This window comes from Primulina tabacum, chromosome 9 (assembly GCF_025594145.1).
Source record: "Primulina tabacum isolate GXHZ01 chromosome 9, ASM2559414v2, whole genome shotgun sequence".
NCBI lineage: Eukaryota > Viridiplantae > Streptophyta > Magnoliopsida > Lamiales > Gesneriaceae > Primulina > Primulina tabacum.
The window spans coordinates 40,190,728-40,205,294 of record NC_134558.1 but is presented as its reverse complement, the minus strand read 5'-3'; the positions used below and the strand labels follow the sequence as shown (position 1 = coordinate 40,205,294).

Here is a 14,567-nt window from a genome sequence, read left to right as displayed (position 1 = left end):
ACAAATCGAGCTCTGGCCTGATGATAAAAGCTCGAATCGAGTTCGAGCCTGTATCAATCTTAAACGAACCAAGCTCAAATATGATATTGTTTGGTTTAGTTTGGATCATTTACATCCCTAGCCGTATTTGTTTTATATACAAATCGTTTTATGTATCGTTAATTTTTTATAGAAAAAAGTTCGCTGACAGTTTCTTGCTTATGAAAATTGGTTTAAATTTTAAAAACGCTATTTCAATTTAATTAGGTTAGACGATATTGGCTTTACTTTCAATATATTCGATAATAACAGTAATTTTAGTGTAAATAATATTAACGGGAATCATAAAGAGTTTCTATATAAACAAAACGCGATGATTTGCGTATGTTTCATTAAAAAATATAAACTTCACGTATCAAAACAGTTGTGATTTTGCCTCTTCTTTGATCAATCTCGATGTATCACTCATACATATATATATATATATATATATATATATATATATATGTGTGTGTGTGTGTGTGTGTGTGTGTGTGTGTGTGTGTGTGTGAATTTGCTATTGTCTTTCTCAATTCTCAGAAGTCATGACCATTAACAACTCATTCAAAATCCGTAATACAATTTCACAGGATTTTTATGAAATTTATATTAGTTCAATTGATAAAAAAAAAGATTTATTTAATCACTTTTCAAATATTAAATTTATATTCAAACTTTATATTAATAATATTTCGCAAAAAAAATGTTATCTTATGTTAAAATCATTCAATCAATTAAATATATTTATTTTAATATTAAAATATTACAAAATAAAATATTTATTATTAAATATTAAAGAAATTATATTTATATTAATAATATAATATATTTATTTTTATACACATGAACAGATAGAATCCAGCTAAACTAAGACCGCCTCGAATGAGCCTAAACAGGTCTAAATCCGTTCCGTTGGAGTGAATTTAATACGAGAACTCAACCCATTGTCATTTTTATCAATAGCTAACTCCCCTGGTTTCATGTAATTTCGAATGTGTTAGCTAGATTACTTTATCACTTGACAGAATGATATGTTTTAAAACTTGAAACATCATATATTAAATATCAATAAAACATACCTACAAAAAATTTTAATCGTTAACGTGTAGACACATGCGAAGGACGTGGGGCTGTATATTTCTAAAAAAAACAATGGAAAAATATTTTGCATTTTTTTAGGTAGGTCGGCTAAAAAAATCATATTTCAAAATTTTGGTCAAACAAACTATTATAATTTTTCTCCCCCTCCTTTGGTATGTCTGTGCTTAACCCGATCTCTATAAGAATTAGGCTCAACACTTTTCCTATGACTATTCTCCAGTTTCCGGGATAAATTCCCCTCAGTCAGTGCTAATAACTCCAGGGTAAATATGAACCTGCAACCAACGAACAAAACAAAATCAAAATTTAACAAATCAAATAAAATAATACTAATCAACGAGAATGAATTATAAATAGGCAACAAAGCTAATTCAAAATTCAATGATATTATATACTTTTTTTGTTGTTTCTCTTAAATAAGAAGATTATTCATCGGTCCTTGCACCACAAAACATGGGGGCCGAATATCTGCTCAGATAAAAATAAAAAGAAAATGGAGCCGACCAAAACAACCAAGAAAAAGACGGGCCAACCGGCCAAGGAATTACCCAACTCATCACGACACGTGAACACCACACCATAACTGCGTGTCCCAGATACGACACCGCGGTCGCGAGGCCGTCACGTGATATCCACGCAGATATTTACGGCTGCATAAGGCCGAAAACCGCAGTTAACGGCGTCAGTTCCCCCTTAACAGGATGCGTTCGACAACAGCCGCAATCTATGTTTGACGAGGAACCCGGAGTTTGGCCGTTCGTAACAAAATTAAATTTCACACTCAAGAATCCAAAAAACAAAATCAATTCCTCAGATTAATTCGGTATTCACATCACGCAGGGTCATATAATCCAAATATTAGCTACGGTATCTTGAAGTATTTTCATTGTATATCGTTCTTTTTCTTCGAATATCCTTCTAATAATAACGCGAATGAGAATAAATCCGGCGAGGGATATTTGGCACGTTCCTTGGATTCAACCCTGCGTACCGCTGATGATGCCCGGATGCATTACGATATCCAACCCCCGGTGAGCAACACTTGTGGATCGCCTGCGAGCAACACCGGTGAACCGCCACATGCGGTGCTGTATTACAGTACGTGACGGCGGAGGGGATTATTTTTCTATGAGGTTTCGGAGCCGAGGGAAAATCAAAACACGAAATAGGTGATGGCGGAGGAGAGACTTTCTTCGCCGCTTTGATCGGGAAAAGTACGGCTCTGATTTTCATCTCCGGCGAAGCTCTATCATACTCCTCGATCACATTCCTCAGATCCTCGTCGGATTTAACTGAAATCAGTATGTCCAAATCTTCACTCGGTAACTTGCACGTCAGATTCATCGAGAATCCATATGATTCACCAAATTTCACCATCAACTCTGTTCAGAATATTTTCAACAAAATAATTGAGTAATCGACACTCTTCTTAGGAAAAAATAATAATAATAACGTAAGATGATCATGAGGAGAAAAATTAAAACAGCGTAGAGCATAAAATACCTAAAAAAGTAATGGAACGATCAACAGAAAGAACTCTAGTGAAACCGCCGACGTAACGGAGAACGCCGTCGGACGGGCGAGGGGTGATTTTGCCGCCGTAACTGTAAAGAAATTTGATTTTCTCCGTACTGTCAACGCTTGAATTCATGGTGGAGAGAGAGAGAGAAGGCGAGGACAGTAGCGGAATTAGAGGAAGCTTGAAGAAAAAGGTTTTGAGAGTTAATGGGGTATTTATAGTCCTAGAGTGGGAGGAAATTTCAAAATTAATAAGAACTCAACGCGGAAAAGTAGTATGTATTTTGGGGACTAGTCTAATTAAATATTCGAATATTCGGGGTTGGGAGATTTGACTATGTAATAATGAAAAAAACTTTCATTATTATTTGTTTAATTAATTTTATGAAATAAAAATCCTATTTATTTTTGATGTAATATATGAAAAATATTATATTTTATAATAAAAATATTATGACAAAAACTTGTGTGAGATGATTTCATGGATCGTACTTTGTGAGACGAATATTTTATTTGAGTCATTCATGAAAAAATATTTTTTTTATGCTAAGAGTATTACTTTTTATTGTGAATATCGATAGAGTTGACCCGTCTCACAGATAAAGATTCGTGAGACCGTCTCACAAAAAACATACTCAAATATTATTTACATTATAAATATAGATCATGATCGATTTGTGTATATATATATTTCACATGTGAAATACTCAAAATTAGATTAATGAATAGATCAACAATTCGCTATGTACTTCGGTCATTATTGGTTTTAAAAGGAATCTTATTATATTGTTTTCAATTGTTTAACAAAAATAAAATAGTTCGCCATAGATATGCAAACTGTGATATTGGATCCATTTATACTTTTTAATTTGATTATTTAATTTTATAAATTATATAAATCATCTTATATTACATTATTTTGGGAAATAGTGTGATTCGATTTGGTTAACAATTGTAATAATCAGTCGTTAGATTTTTGCATAAAATACCGTTTGGCCTGAGAAGCTCAAAAAAGGAAAAAGATCCATGCACCAATTGTCTACGAGAATTTGACTAGGACAATATTCCCTGTATTTCAAATAAAAACACAAAATTCTTTATATATATTACAATTATTACGGTTCTTTTCAATTTCATGACCCCAAAAAAAAAAATACATGTGCCCATTTATCTACGCAAGAATGACCAGGACGATATTCCCCTAAAATTCAGATAAAAAAACACAACATTCTTATTTTTATTATCAACACAATTATTTTTATTTCACAAGAAAAATAACAAAAATAATCCATGCACCTATTTATCCACGAAAGAATGACGCGGACAATATTCCCCTAAATCTAAAATTAAAAAAAAAAAAAACACACATACACACACACACACAAAAGCATGCTTTCACGTTTTATTTTTCATTATGTGACTAATATTTAATAAAAAATGAATATAAATTATGTACACACTTTATTTTAAAAAAATCAAGACAAAACAAACCTTAAAAAAAATTAGTGTTTCGATTTGATGTTATTGACATCCTCAATCAAAGGTTTTAAATTAGTTCTGCCTTTTTTCCATTATTATTTATCTAGTATGGGAAAATAATAAACTATAATTTTGTCGTTAGCAAACATGGATTTTCCTACTATATTAGCAAGGTTCTAAAAAACATAAAGCGCTCCGAAATGCGGATGTCGAGCTCTAAGCTTTTTCAAGCTTAAGCGAGATTAGCAGATGCTAAACGTTTTTTTTATTTTTAGTGTAATTGTAATTATCTCAAATCAATAAATAAATAAAATAATACATAAATATGACAAATTTAAGTTTAATGCATTAATTCTCATATTTATAAAAGCATAAAAATCTGAAAATTGCAATATTTATTTGTTTTTGTAACTAGACTACATTAAAAAATGTTAAATATTTGTCAAATCATTATTAAAGATGTTTGATCATAATTAAAAGTTAAAAATAAACATATAAATTATAAACAATATTTATTATTTTAAAATAAAAAGACATACCTTCGAAAATAAAAATAAAAAATAAATAGATGTGATTAATTGTGCTTAAGCGTACTTAATTAAACGTCTTAATTACGCTTAATTTGGTCAAACTATAATATAACCGCTTTCTCCGAAGCGGAACGTTTTTGTCGAGTTTCAAGTTTAGGTGCACTTAAACAGAGCTTAAACGGGTTTTTTTAGAACACTGAATATTAGTCGGACTTTTGCTACCCCACACATTAAATTTTTTTAATATTATAAACATAAAGGAATTTTTTATTTGTTCTATAGTAATTATAGATGAGATACTAAAATATGTATTATGATATTTTTTATTAAATTTAAAATGTAATATCACACAGTTACTTATTTTAAGTCCTTAATTAATAGCACAGTACATATATTCTCTAAAAGAAATATAACATAGTATATAATATAATTAAATTTGTAATTATAATAATGCTTAATATTGAAACTAATTTATCCTATGTTTTGTACATTCAAAAAAAACAAATAAGAATATATCAATATTCTACAAAATGTTATAAAAATGCAACTCTAGAATTCGAGAGATGATGGTTTTATATGTAAATTATATTTAGGAAAAATGGTAATTTGGTCTTCTAGGTTTTTTTTCCTTTTGTTTTGGTTCTCCAGTGTCATTGAATCTAAGTTTTAGTCAGTTATTTTTTTTTTCTTTTTTATATTTTTTTTACCACGTAACGCTGATGTAGAGCAAATGTGATATTGACTTAACATCAACATATGCAGTATACATCAACATTCCAACGAGAAAATGACTAAATTGCCAACAATTTGAAATATATATGACTAAATCTGAATTTTGTTAATTCAAATGACTAAAATCAAAAAAAGACAAATACATTATACACATGATCAATATTACAATTTTTCCCTTGTATTAATAAAAAGTTAGCTTCCAGATGACTCTCATACTTATATTAAGTTACACAAAAAACTTCAAAGACTGTCTCACTTAGTATTGTTAAAACGGACTAGGACGGGCCGACCCAACACACTGGCAGGGCAAGATTTTACCAACCTAACTCATAAATATAACATTTAATCAAATCTCATCGGATTTATAATAAGGGATTTTTACTGATCCAAAAGGCTAAAATTACATACCAACATAGACAGGGTTTTTTTCTTTAAAAATTTCGAATCAAACCCCTTCAACTTTTTAATTTCAGGGGTATTTTTTTCTATTTTAATAACATATATATTTTTTATTTTGTTCGAGTAAAAGAATCTAAAAATATAAATCATATGAAAAAAATTAATCAACAATAATAAATGTACAAGTGTTAGAATCAACAAAATCTAAACGACAATAAAAAAACAACATTATTATACAAAACAGGCATGGAAATCTAACATCGAGCCGGAGATTGAGACAAATTCCTCAGTTTACTCCTAGACTCCTAGTACATGCACCGATTGATTTATAGGAAACACTGCTGAAATCTATTCCATTTATTATGTAGATACATGCATCGTTTCCATCGGTAAGGGAACCATTTTTTTGAGAGACTACCAGGTTTCAAAATTTCTCTAACCCATTCAAAATGAGGGACATGGAGCTCCAAAACTGGCTACCTCTTGAAATCGAATATGTTGGTTGGGATGTAAGGCTTTTTAAAAACTTTTGAAAGTATTTTTTGTCGAAGATACCTAATTTGCATCTATGAAGGACTTTTCGAAAGTTTATGGGATATTTGGATGTTTGAAACTGTGTTAAATTTAGATTTCTGAAAATGTTCCTGATTTAGAATTTTGGAGGTGAATATTTGGGAGTGATAAATTGAATATTGTTATTTTTCTTTTGTATTTTAATTTCTTTATTTGGATTGTTTTGCCTTTTTCACTTCACAACAAAGCAGTGAAAAATTGTTCTTCTATATTTTCTTCTTTTGGTTTGTTTCGAAGTTCTCTTTGAAGCATGGCTTTATCAGTGTCTCTACTCTCGAACCCATGCATGGATTTAATCATTCAAGATTATTTATAATTATTTTAGACTATCTTCAACAGCAGTATTTGGTGTGTAACTTTTCAGTAGCGTTATTATTTATCATGTTCATTAGACGAGTCGTGCTTAGGTGACATGATCGGTCTTCGCTCTTATTATATCTGATGGATTTTTGTTCTGAATTTTGTATTCTCAATGGCAGGGTGTGCTATACATTGACATTGACATTCATCACGGAGACGGTGTTGAGGAGGCCTTTTATGTCACTGACAGAGTAATGACTGTGTCATTTCACAAATTCGGTGACTTTTTTCCTGGAACAGGGCACATCAAAGACATTGGGGTGGCTGCTGGGAAGAATTATGCTCTTAATGTTCCATTGAATGATGGATTAAATGATCAAAATTTCCAAAGTTTATTCCGTCCCGTCATCCAAAAAGTCATGGAGGTGTACCAGCCAGATGCTGTTGTTCTTCAATGTGGAGCAGATTCGTTGGCTGGTGATCGGTTAGGGTGCTTTAATTTGTCTGTGAAAGGTCATGCAGATTGCCTTCGTTTTTGAGTTCTTTAATGTTCCTCTTATGGTTTTGGGAGGGGGAGGGTATACAATCCGGAACGTTGCTCGTTGCTGGTGCTATGAGGTTATCCCCTCCTCTCTGCTTATGCCTGTGTATTTTATGATTCTTGAACATGTGCAATTTCTATGTTGATATTGTTTATTGTCTTTCCTTGGTCGGCTGTTGGTCATAATAACGTGAAATCGTTAATGGTTGAATTTTTTTTACTTGGTAGACTGCTGTTGCAGTTGGCATAGAAGTTAGAACCGGATGATAAATTGCCGTTCAACGATTATTATGAGTACTTTGGCCCTGATTATACTCTTCATGTGGAACCATGTCCGGTGGAAAATCTGAATACAGACAGAGAGTTGGAGAAAATGAGGTGACTTTTTTGCACTGAGTTCCATTTGAAATTAGAAAACTCATCAGTGAAATCAATCTAAATTTGTTTTACTTTTTGGTGTGTTGTGGAAGTGACTTGAGCTGTTAAGCAATATCTTTACCCGTTTTTCTGAAATATCCTAGTTTAAATTCAGTGTTTTGTTTTAGTATACTGACAGCTTACATCTAATAATAACTGTTGCCCCCATAAATTTCGGTGTATTACTTATAATTTATGTATCACTTAGGCATCAATGCTTTCACTATAAGATTTATGGTAATATGTTGTAATATATGTGGTTTAGTTTGTTCTTCCTGGAGAGTCATTGTTTGTGTCTGCTTCTATCTGTTACTCTTTTATTCAGCCTCAGCATATCTTGGGTTTCCATTAATTTTACTCATCAAGTTGTATTACGAGTCGTGTTCAGCTATCCTGCTATGTAGATTCATTACAAAATGCACTGGGGCAGTGATTGACATGTTGACTATTTGCAAGTAACCTTTTTAAGCATCACTTTTCTTTCTCTGTCCCTTTTCTGCCATCTATTTTATGAAATTTTCATGTTTACGAACTGGTCTTGGCATTTTTCTTTTTTTATTTTTTATTTTGATGTAAGTATATTCTACTTCTTTACACATTTCTCTTGATTCCTTGAAATTGTAGAAATATGCTACTGGATCAACTTTCTAAACTAGTACATGTACCTAGTGTCCCATTTCGAGTAATGCCTCCAACCACTGAAGGCTCCCGGAAGAGGTAGGTTTGCTGGGGGAGTTCTCCACACTCTTCAATTTAATTTTGTAAAAAAAATATTATGGAGAAAATATAAGTCGTGAAAGATTAATTAAGATTTAATATATTAAAATTCATGGATGATGTACTGCTGGAGACAAAGTGTTGAACAAATTTAAAGAATATTTTCTACAAACCATGCTTCATTCTTGATTTTTAGAGATGTAATTGAACCGAGTTGAATATTGAATGTTTGAGTTTGACAACGTTTATAATCAAGTCGTATTCGAGTTTTATTTAACGAATATATTAATGACTCACGAATTTATTCGAACAAAAATAAGTTTAATAAATATAAATTAAATTTAATAAAAATGTTTAAATCAAATATCAAAATTAAATTTTTTTTTTTAAAAACACTCATGAGCATATTAACGAACATATTAGGATCATATTCACGAGCTAATAAGTTGAATATTGTAAAACTTAAGTTTAATTTATTTATCTTAACGAAGCTCATTAAACGAGCTTTTATCGAGACAAACTTCAAATAATTCACTAATGACTTGATTCACTTACATCTATACTGATTTTTTACACAAAAAGGATAGGAAAAAAAGAGGAATAAAGAAGACGGTTCTTGCTATGAAGAACCGATACTGGATAATCGTTTGATAAATTGATCGAATATTTTATCGCGTGGAAGAACACTTATTCGGACATATTTTTCGTCACCACCAAAATGCTTACCACCTCTGGTTCGTATCTTGTGGTGGCGAAGAAAGCTTTCACAGTCATCTATTTCACTTTCACACTTCAACCAAGCGAAGGCTGTAAAAAGTGAAAATTCGAGGGGAAAAAAGTTAATATGAAATAACGTACTGGTAAAATTCAGAACCTTGAAAACCTGATGACTTTGTGAAGAACAAATTTTTTTTTTACCAGGTTGTGTAGTGAACGAACTATTGGTAAAGGTGCAGTGCCAAAGGGGAAACTCGGGTAAGCTAAAGATTTTGACAATGCTCACTGCGTCTCTGAGCTGTTTCCATCTTCTCGCCACGAGTTTATGGCTGTCTTCGAAGAAGGCTTCACCTTCATTAAAATCGCCTCTATACTCATGGCTATCAGATACTACTTGTAAAATCTTGGCAGCACGAATCTGTGACTCTTTTGATACTCCTATGGTGCTTAACACGACGAACTCAGTCATTTTCTTGGCGATATCTTGATCCTTCACGAGAGCCCATCTGCAATTGCATGCCAACAATGTGTCATGAACTGAAAATTCTTTTGAGTTCCTTTTTAGGATCGAGCCTGTTTTTCATATGTTGAATTTGAGCAGTTGCAGTTTCTCAAGCAATCATTGGAATCTAGATATGTTGCTTACCCAAGTCGTGTACCAGCATGGCCGGTGCTTTTGGACACCGTAAACAGCATGATGTCGTGATCTGCAGTGTAGGAGATGGAAGTATACTGCGGCCAGTAGTAAGCTAAGTCATGAATTAGTATCCCTTGATCTCGATTCACGACAGCATCTCTTGAAAATCCATCTGGATTGTTTGGAGATGTTACTAGCTCAATGTAAGGCTTGTCTTTCTTGAATTTGTTAGCATCACCACCCCATTTGTAGAGTCCAGACTTCAAAAAGTCCGTGATCAATGGATATGACTGCAACAGTAGAAGAGCTTGGATCTTCATGAGAGTGAAGATGAAACTAAAAAAAATTCTAAAAGAAAAATGTAAGCGTCTCTATCAAAATTTAAGAGGAAGAAAGGTAGAAGGGTTAGTTGGCCACCCTCCCCTCCCTCCGCTACCGATTACGAATTCACCACGTCACGTTCTTGCCATGAGTTTATGGCTGTCCCCTTGACGATTTATATAAACAGACCTACTAATTCAGAGGGGCGTCGATAAAATTTACACCTTATCATATAAGTTGATCTAGGAAACCATGGCTTACCGAGTAGAATGGCGCAGCGGATACTACATCGATTGGCTCTGTAGCATTTGGCGGAGAAACCGCATACAACACAGCCTGTAACAGTTGTGTAGAACCCGTCCCGGCAACAATATAGCGATTTTCGGTCACAGCATTGCCTACTAACTTGTGTAATCTTATGATGGCATTCGCAAATTCGGGCTCCAGAAACCAGCAAATATTATTGCCATCAGAAAAATAGCTGATGAATCTCCAACCAGGGATCAGGACCGTAGTTTTGTCCCCCATTTTCTGCCAATATCTCTCATACATTGTTGGATCCCCGCTGTCCAGAGATCATAATTAAATTACCACACAATGCATAAAAGTGATAAAACTCTAAGATTTACAGCAAATGGTTTTCATTAAGATTCCCTACTGTAAGTATCCATTGACATCCCACTTTGGGATGCAAAAGACGTACGTCCCAAGTGCTGCAGAACAAATGCCGGCCAAAATCGCCTCAAGGCACTTTCCGAGCACCACCTTGAACGGCTATTCAAGATGTTAATCATAAGACTTTATGTTTTCTTAGATGTATATGTTCAAATCCACTGTCAAGTGATAATCAACCGCAAAATAGGAAATTAAACGTTTATGCAGCCATGGGGATGTAGATGACTTAACATTCATATTGAATGTACCAAATCAAAGACAGTGGTCCTCACCACTCCTTTAGGTTTGAAGATGAAATATGAGGGCCAAACTTGTCGGTCATGCTCAATCATGCGATCAAATGATTGGATTGGATTGGATTGGATTGAAAGCAAACATCACGAGGCTCATCATTCATTCTTCATATCGGTTACATGACACCGACCCACGTCGAACAAGAACAGAATTTAAATCAATTTTTTTTCCTTTTTCTATATTAGCCATCTTCAACTAATGTTTTAGATGTATTTAAAGGACAAAGTGTGTTTAGGTACATCAGATGCAAAGGGCAAGAATCATCTTCAATGATGCATCTCATGGAAGAAAGAATGAGAAAAATGCTCCACTTAGAACCACCATGTAACTATGCCCAAAGAGCCTAAATTGAAGAAGCTAACTAATTTTTTCTTTGTACTCTTAGCATGCACCATTGGAATTCTCAAGCCCATAAGGACTTGTCCCTGTCTTTAAAGTGACACGACTAACACCGAAGCGCATGTCATGGAATCCCACCAGAATGACAGTTCATTATGCTACCTAGCTATTTAAACATATTAAACAATCTCCTCGTTAGAACATCAGAATCGAACCGTCACTCTATAGCTACTGCATGGGTGGATGAATAGTAAAGCACAGATCGGCCTTCTCAATTGAATAAAGTTTGAAACTTTATATGTAATTTTTGTAAATAATAAATTTTGGTGACTTTTAATACGTCTTCTTAACAACAAGACGGATGAGCTACTTGGGCAGCTTCATTTCATACTTTTAGCACCTCCTATGTCGAGGGGAAACAAAGGAGGGCGTAAATCAGAAAAATTTTAATCATTTATGTATTAAAAACATATAATTTCACACTTGTACGCATACTATAAGACGAGAGATATAACCAAGACATAAGCTTTTTCTCAACAATTATAAAACTGTTTTTTTTTGTCGTCTATATCGGTACCCAATACATTGATTAGAGATGACTGATGGAAACCAAAGAAAGGTACCTTTGTACAAACATCTAGTGTGTACAAAAATTGAAATAACAATTCGATGTAAATACAAACACAGAAATCCCAGAAAAGAAAAAAAGAGTTTAACACAAAAAAACCACAATGAGCAAAATAGTTGCCTTTCCATATCGAAAATAACAAGATCCCACTATTTTTATTGTTGGGATGCAATCAAAGTCCACGTTTGGAAGATCTAGAAAAAGATCATGGGTTAATAAAGATGAAATGATATCTCCATTGATATGAGGCCTTTTGGGTGGTTACAAAAGCAAAAACATGAGGGTTAAAACCCAAGGTGGACATTATCACATAGTCTTGAGATATCCGAATTCCATTGATCCTAACATTTATAATTACTTTTTTAAAAAAAAAACACAGAGAAATTGAATGGGGAGGAGGGAAATAAGAAGAGTTAGAGGAGGAAAGATTTCTTTATAACCAAATAAAAGCTGCCGGGCAAGAGCCCAGCTTTGCCAATGAAGTGATTCGACCCTAGCTTTTCCCATGAAGTGATTCGACCCTGTTTATCAGAAGAGAAGATTCCAATCAAAGGAAAAAAAATAGTGGAGCTTTATCGTGATGATTTAACATTTCCGCCACTTTTCCAACACCAGAAGAATAGAAACGTCGTGCCTAATTGAAGGAACAACTTGGAAGAAGATCCGAAGTACCAAGTCCAACCCCACATCAAGATTTATCTTTTTACTTTTTCTTGTTTTGGTCGGGTAAACTACTAAAGAAAAGTGTACAACAAAAGGTCTTTTTTCTCCCACTCAAGCTTGTACACCAGCATGGGGCATTCCCTCGAGTTTTATGTATTTTTTCTCAAAACAATAGAAACCCTTCATTCAAATATTTTGAGTCGTCTCGTCCGAACATGAATTTTCCCTAATGCAATTATTTTGAGTAAATATAACAAAATTAATCCATCATTGCAATAATAAAGAAGAGGGTCTTCATAATCACTTACTGGTCAAGATCAATGGTTTCATCAACAGCTTTTGAAGAAGATGTCTCTTCAGTTTCAAGAACAGTATTTTCAACAACATTGTTAGCATCTCGATTTGTAATCAGAGATGCATTCTTCAACTTATTTTCAGAGCTGAAAAACTCTTGAAACTTTTGTTTCCCATTGCCATAGTCTCTGTACAGCAAACCCACATTCAAGGCTAAAGAAAGCATCAACAGATGCCCCAAGATCATTGTTTTAAACTCCATGCTTTAACTTCAACATCTCTTCACCAAGTACGGAAAATCCTGATGAAAACTAAAGGGAACTGAAGGAGCATAAACATAAAGCAAATAAAGTTCAGAACAAGTGCAAAAGGAGCCAAAGCTCCATGTTCACTGTCACTGGAGATTGATGCCTATGTTTGTAGATTTTATTTCACCATTAAGGTTATATCGCATATATTTTGAAAATCGAAATCTTTACAGCTATATAACTTAAAAACCTGAACAAAACAACGTGAAATATTAATTTTATGCTAGAAAACAAGTAAGACTCCAATATTTTAAACATTCATACATGGCTCAGTCATTTATTAGCATAAACAATTACCTGTAGAATCTGAATAGAATTCCCACTTCCCAATGTTATTTTTTAAAAAAAGGAATGCTAGACTCTAAAGGTTTTTTCCACATTGCCAAATATTGGGAAAGCTTTTAGGGAGAGCCTGAAATGCTCAAGAGGGCAAAGATTCTAAACGCATTTATATTGGTAAAAAAAACCGAACTTTTACGTTGAAATCTTATTGTTCTTTTATGAAGATGTTTTGGGTAAAATTAACAGAAATTGCAATGGATTATTTTTAGAAAGCACTGCAGCTTCCCTTAACCACGAGATACTTGAACGTTGGAGAGCCATCGAATTAAGTGGAGAAATCCCATTAATTTCTATGAGAACTTTTCACGTGCCGCTGCGGCACTGCGTTTGTTTTTGTGTGTGGCTGTGTGCGCTTTCCTGGTTATGGACTTATGGGTCGGAAGGCAAAGTTAAAAAGAAAAGCATCGCTATGCTTCGCTCCTATATATATACCACTAATCATTGGAGCATACGCCTAAGGTGCATATAAATTTTTTAGTTACTATATACTGAAGGGAAATAATATTTTTGATTTTATTGATTTAAATTATTTTTCTAATATTATGTTTCCTTGTTGATCTAATTGAGTATAATATTTACAATGATTTTCACCTTTCTAAGATGATGAGATAACTATGGAAATATCTTCTAGATATGATATTTATTATAGTGATTTAATAAGATATGATATCAATGTTTAAATAGAGTTTATTTCTAATTAAACTCTACATTCCTTATGAAATAGTTTCCTTATGGAGGTAAAACTCTACATCTATAAATAAGAGACCAAGGACATCATTGAAGGGCTATCTCTCTTCTCTCGATCAAATATACACGCACTTGTGCACGTTCAGAATTTCAAAGAAAATCCTATTCAAGACGTGATGTTTGAAGAGTGGTGATAGCGTGTTGCCATGCATGTTGAGAACATCTGCGGACAACATCTATGAAGAAGTTGGCTGAAGACTGTTTTTCGTGGATCTTCTTTTGATATCATGTTTTGCTTTTTTGTTTTAGTTTTTATTCTGGATATTCGTTTTAGAAA

The 14,567-nt window shown here is 33.3% G+C and overlaps 2 protein-coding genes and 1 long non-coding RNA gene across 10 annotated transcripts; 1 reads left to right on the top strand and 2 right to left on the bottom strand.

The window, feature by feature from the left end:
* Positions 1–1,241: 1,241 nt before the first annotated feature.
* On the bottom strand, positions 1,242–2,814 carry LOC142556175 (uncharacterized). Of its 2 annotated transcripts, XR_012822533.1 has the most exons (3): positions 2,623–2,814; positions 1,668–2,501; positions 1,242–1,394 (listed from the first exon to the last, which is right to left on the bottom strand). It is a non-coding gene; the product is annotated as an uncharacterized LOC142556175 (long non-coding RNA). The 2 variants fall into 2 exon arrangements; XR_012822532.1 differs by having other exon boundaries at positions 1,242–2,501.
* A 3,412-nt stretch (positions 2,815–6,226) lies between these two features.
* On the top strand, positions 6,227–7,189 carry LOC142504511 (histone deacetylase 6-like). The gene is made up of 2 exons (XM_075617361.1): positions 6,227–6,286; positions 6,830–7,189. The coding sequence occupies exons 1-2, from the start codon at positions 6,227–6,229 to the stop codon at positions 7,187–7,189; spliced, it is 420 nt and encodes a 139-aa protein (XP_075473476.1).
* A 1,632-nt stretch (positions 7,190–8,821) lies between these two features.
* Positions 8,822–13,921, bottom strand: LOC142556173 (tryptophan aminotransferase-related protein 2-like). Of its 7 annotated transcripts, none has more exons than XM_075667488.1 (6): positions 13,499–13,921; positions 12,908–13,214; positions 10,262–10,565; positions 9,689–9,969; positions 9,244–9,548; positions 8,822–9,132 (listed from the first exon to the last, which is right to left on the bottom strand). In XM_075667488.1, the coding sequence occupies exons 2-6, from the start codon at positions 13,153–13,155 to the stop codon at positions 8,945–8,947; spliced, it is 1,326 nt and encodes a 441-aa protein (XP_075523603.1). In that variant the 5' UTR covers positions 13,156–13,214; positions 13,499–13,921; the 3' UTR covers positions 8,822–8,944. The 7 variants fall into 7 exon arrangements, with proteins under 7 accessions (XP_075523603.1, XP_075523604.1, XP_075523602.1 ...); XM_075667487.1 differs by having other exon boundaries at positions 8,823–9,132; positions 12,908–13,194; XM_075667491.1 differs by lacking the exons at positions 12,908–13,214; positions 13,499–13,921 and adding exons at positions 11,422–11,470; positions 12,377–12,859 and having other exon boundaries at positions 8,824–9,132.
* Between the last annotated feature and the right edge of the window lie 646 nt (positions 13,922–14,567).

What these genes read in the sequence shown, in the direction of transcription:
- LOC142556173 (XM_075667488.1), bottom strand. Translation starts at nt 13,155, where the DNA reads ATGGAGTTTAAAACAATGATCTTGGGGCATCTGTTGATGCTTTCTTTA. An exon ending in GAAACCATTGATCTTGACCA is followed by an intron (nt 10,566 to 12,907) that starts GTAAGTGATTAT and finishes ATCTCTGGACAG; the next exon opens with CGGGGATCCAACAATGTATG. An exon ending in CATGCTGGTACACGACTTGG is followed by an intron (nt 9,549 to 9,688) that starts GTAAGCAACATA and finishes ATGCAATTGCAG; the next exon opens with ATGGGCTCTCGTGAAGGATC.
- LOC142504511 (XM_075617361.1), top strand. Translation starts at nt 6,227, where the DNA reads ATGAGGGACATGGAGCTCCAAAACTGGCTACCTCTTGAAATCGAATAT. An exon ending in TCGAATATGTTGGTTGGGAT is followed by an intron (nt 6,287 to 6,829) that starts GTAAGGCTTTTT and finishes TCTCAATGGCAG; the next exon opens with GGTGTGCTATACATTGACAT.